General features: G+C 46.3%; 1 protein-coding gene across 1 annotated transcript; it reads left to right on the top strand.

The window, feature by feature from the left end:
- Nucleotides 1–310: 310 nt before the first annotated feature.
- Nucleotides 311–1,881, top strand: FOIG_16838 (uncharacterized protein; the record flags this gene model as incomplete). The annotated part of the gene is made up of 2 exons (XM_031218317.1): nt 311–624; nt 1,839–1,881. 2 exons carry the CDS (start codon nt 311–313, stop codon nt 1,879–1,881), a joined length of 357 nt encoding a protein of 118 aa, XP_031051969.1.
- Nucleotides 1,882–2,665: the final 784 nt, after the last annotated feature.

Genomic DNA, 2,665 nt, shown 5'->3' with positions numbered 1-2,665 from the left:
GCAAAGCGTTGACCAGCTTCGTATCCAAGACATATAACACAGATCTCACATTGGACAGTCAAGCAACCAAGTGGTTTGAAGAAAAGGTTCCCCTTGAAGAGACCTGGGTACCGCAGCTCCTTCTAGCCTTCGACCTGCTTGTACGAGCATTTGAGTTCCTTTCCTGTACTGCGGTGGGGCCAGGTAGAGACCATGGTACTTATGACTCCGGCCCTAGTGGACTCTCCGAAGCCCCTACCCTTCATATGTCTTGGGGCGATAGCGAAGAGGTTAGAGAGTGGAAGGTTGTAATGGACTGGTGGATGGGCAAATGCAGCTTTTGTGCAGGACGAGGAGTGCAAGGCCCACAAATCGAGCATACCCTACGCCAGTGCCCACGTGGTGGGAAGCAGGTTCTCAGCTCAGAGTTAGCAGAGGGAATCTACGAAGAAGGCTTCCGTGCTCGCGGAGGCTGCCGGAGATGTGCTCTGCCTCGGGAAGTCTGTCAGGCATGGGAACAAGATACATTTGGGGAGTGGTGTTTTCATCCGAGAGTCCGTTGCCAGTACGGAAGCCAAGCTTACGATACTGCCATTGGATTCTTCTTCTGCAAGAGCTCTCGTTACCGTATAGAGCTTATGGAGAGTATGTCAGAGGAGGGTTTGAATGATCTTGATGAAGAGTCGGTGGCTGTTTGGTTAGGAAAGAAGATAACCGTAACAGGTGTAGAGGCCTCTGAAATTATGAGGCAGTTGAGATGGTGGTCGCAAATGGTTTGGAAACGTACGAGGGTAAATAGTGCAGGAAACTAACCAGATATGAGTCCCATAGTAGTAAGGACAAAGTACGTAGTAGAATTCAAGGCTGTATGCAATTAAGCCAATAACTTGCACTATTTAAACCCTATGATCAAGGGCATCAAAGGCTACAATCCAGAAGGCGAATTCGACTTGGGGTTAAAAGCCACCAGCACATTTCTCGGCTAAATTAAATTATGGGCCCCTTTCTAAGGCTCTAATTAGCATTCCGAGCCAAATTTATTCAATTTTGATTAATATTGTAGCCGTGGCATGTCATCCAGTATAGCGAAGGTTGGACTCTCGATCGAGCGTCACATTTCCTATTACGGAATAGTGAAGTTTGTCTGTCAAGCGTTACATTTCCTATTATGGATTAGTAGATCCTATCAGCCAACTTAGTCATGCTTGCAGTGTCACATGCCAATGCTCCACCTAATAATAATTTGGGAGCCCGTAGTGGCTCATAAGCGAGCTGACTAGCTTTAGTTATACCTGACATGGAATTTTTTAAAAGCATAACTTATATAGAGTCGAGAAATCCTATCTCTTACTTATTCAGCCCCAAATTCAACTATCAGCTGTTTATTTATAACTCAAGAATAAAGCCAATAGTATGTTGGTAGTTAAGTCGCTTAATAAAGACAGATTCGTGCTAAAATGAATTGTATAGGGTAGCAAAAACAAAGCGCATTCAGATAAAGAGACCCTGTTTTCGCGAGACGCGTTACGTCACCTAAAATAGCTAGCGCCAACTTAATAGCGCGTCTCTCAATATGCCTCCAAGTACCGGAATTTTTATATGTAACTCCTTACACCTGCATTATCTTAAAACAAAGTCTCTTAATTACCAAATATCACTTATCTCGCTTATCTGGACCGCTCAGGACAGTTATACGATAAGAGTAGCAATGAAGGTTCGATTTGTTGGCACAAGAAAACAAGATAGCGCTACGTGACGTCGCCGAGCCCTACAAGCAAATCGTACACGAAACTACCGGCAGCGCCAGAAGGCAAGGGAGGACACTACTGCGATAAAGCATCAGGGCGAATCATTGTCAGATGCAGCTGGCTTGGTGGCAGGCAACGAAGCACCAGGGCCTGAGAGAAATTCATCCCTCGAGAATGATGAGATTGAAGAAGATGGTACATTTGCCTGCGATAATTTTACGATCTCCATTCTGGAAGTCGATGATTCCACAATCAGCACTACCGAGGTAGATCCATACTATGAGGAGGAAATAGTTGACACCTCTCCTGCTGAAGAAGACGAAAGTCAAACACAGCCCCAAAGCCCACAAATCTATGCCGAGAAGTCAGTCGATCTGGCTACTAACGATGCTAACGATGATGTTGAATATGCTACACAGAAGTTTATTCAGCAGTTTCTCACTGGCATACATGGCTGTGGTGTCCAGAGCCATCGAGAATCCCTGATTGCTCACATCGAAGCTGAGGGACCAGAAAATCACCATAGACTTGATAGATTAGTTGCCCCTGATATACCCCATACACTTGATAAAGAGTACATTCTCGCCGCTGAAACTGGCGACAAGACAACGGAGCTTAGTCCGGATCAATGGCGGGCATTATTTACCGGTTCCACAACTCAAGGCTCAGATAATAAACCCAAGCAGGCTTGCCTTCACGTCGAACAGGCCCCTCAGACTCCACCTGGTATTTCATTCGATGTCGATAGCATCTTGGGGTTTGTGGATTCTCCGGCAGTTGCAACTCATGGAATTCGGTTTTATTCCGCTCCCCAGTATTGTCAGAATATCTCCACCCACGTCCACCTGACCTTGGGTCGTGCGGATCCAGATTCGGAGCGTCCCCGGTTGATTCCGTCGCGACTGAGAGACGTGCCGCATTTCATCTTCGCGAGGACC

The sequence above is a fragment of the Fusarium odoratissimum genome (assembly GCF_000260195.1).
Source record: "Fusarium odoratissimum NRRL 54006 unplaced genomic scaffold supercont1.224, whole genome shotgun sequence".
NCBI lineage: Eukaryota > Fungi > Ascomycota > Sordariomycetes > Hypocreales > Nectriaceae > Fusarium > Fusarium odoratissimum.
The sequence above is the reverse complement of the archived record's forward strand: the minus strand, read 5'-3'. Positions and strand labels throughout refer to the sequence as shown.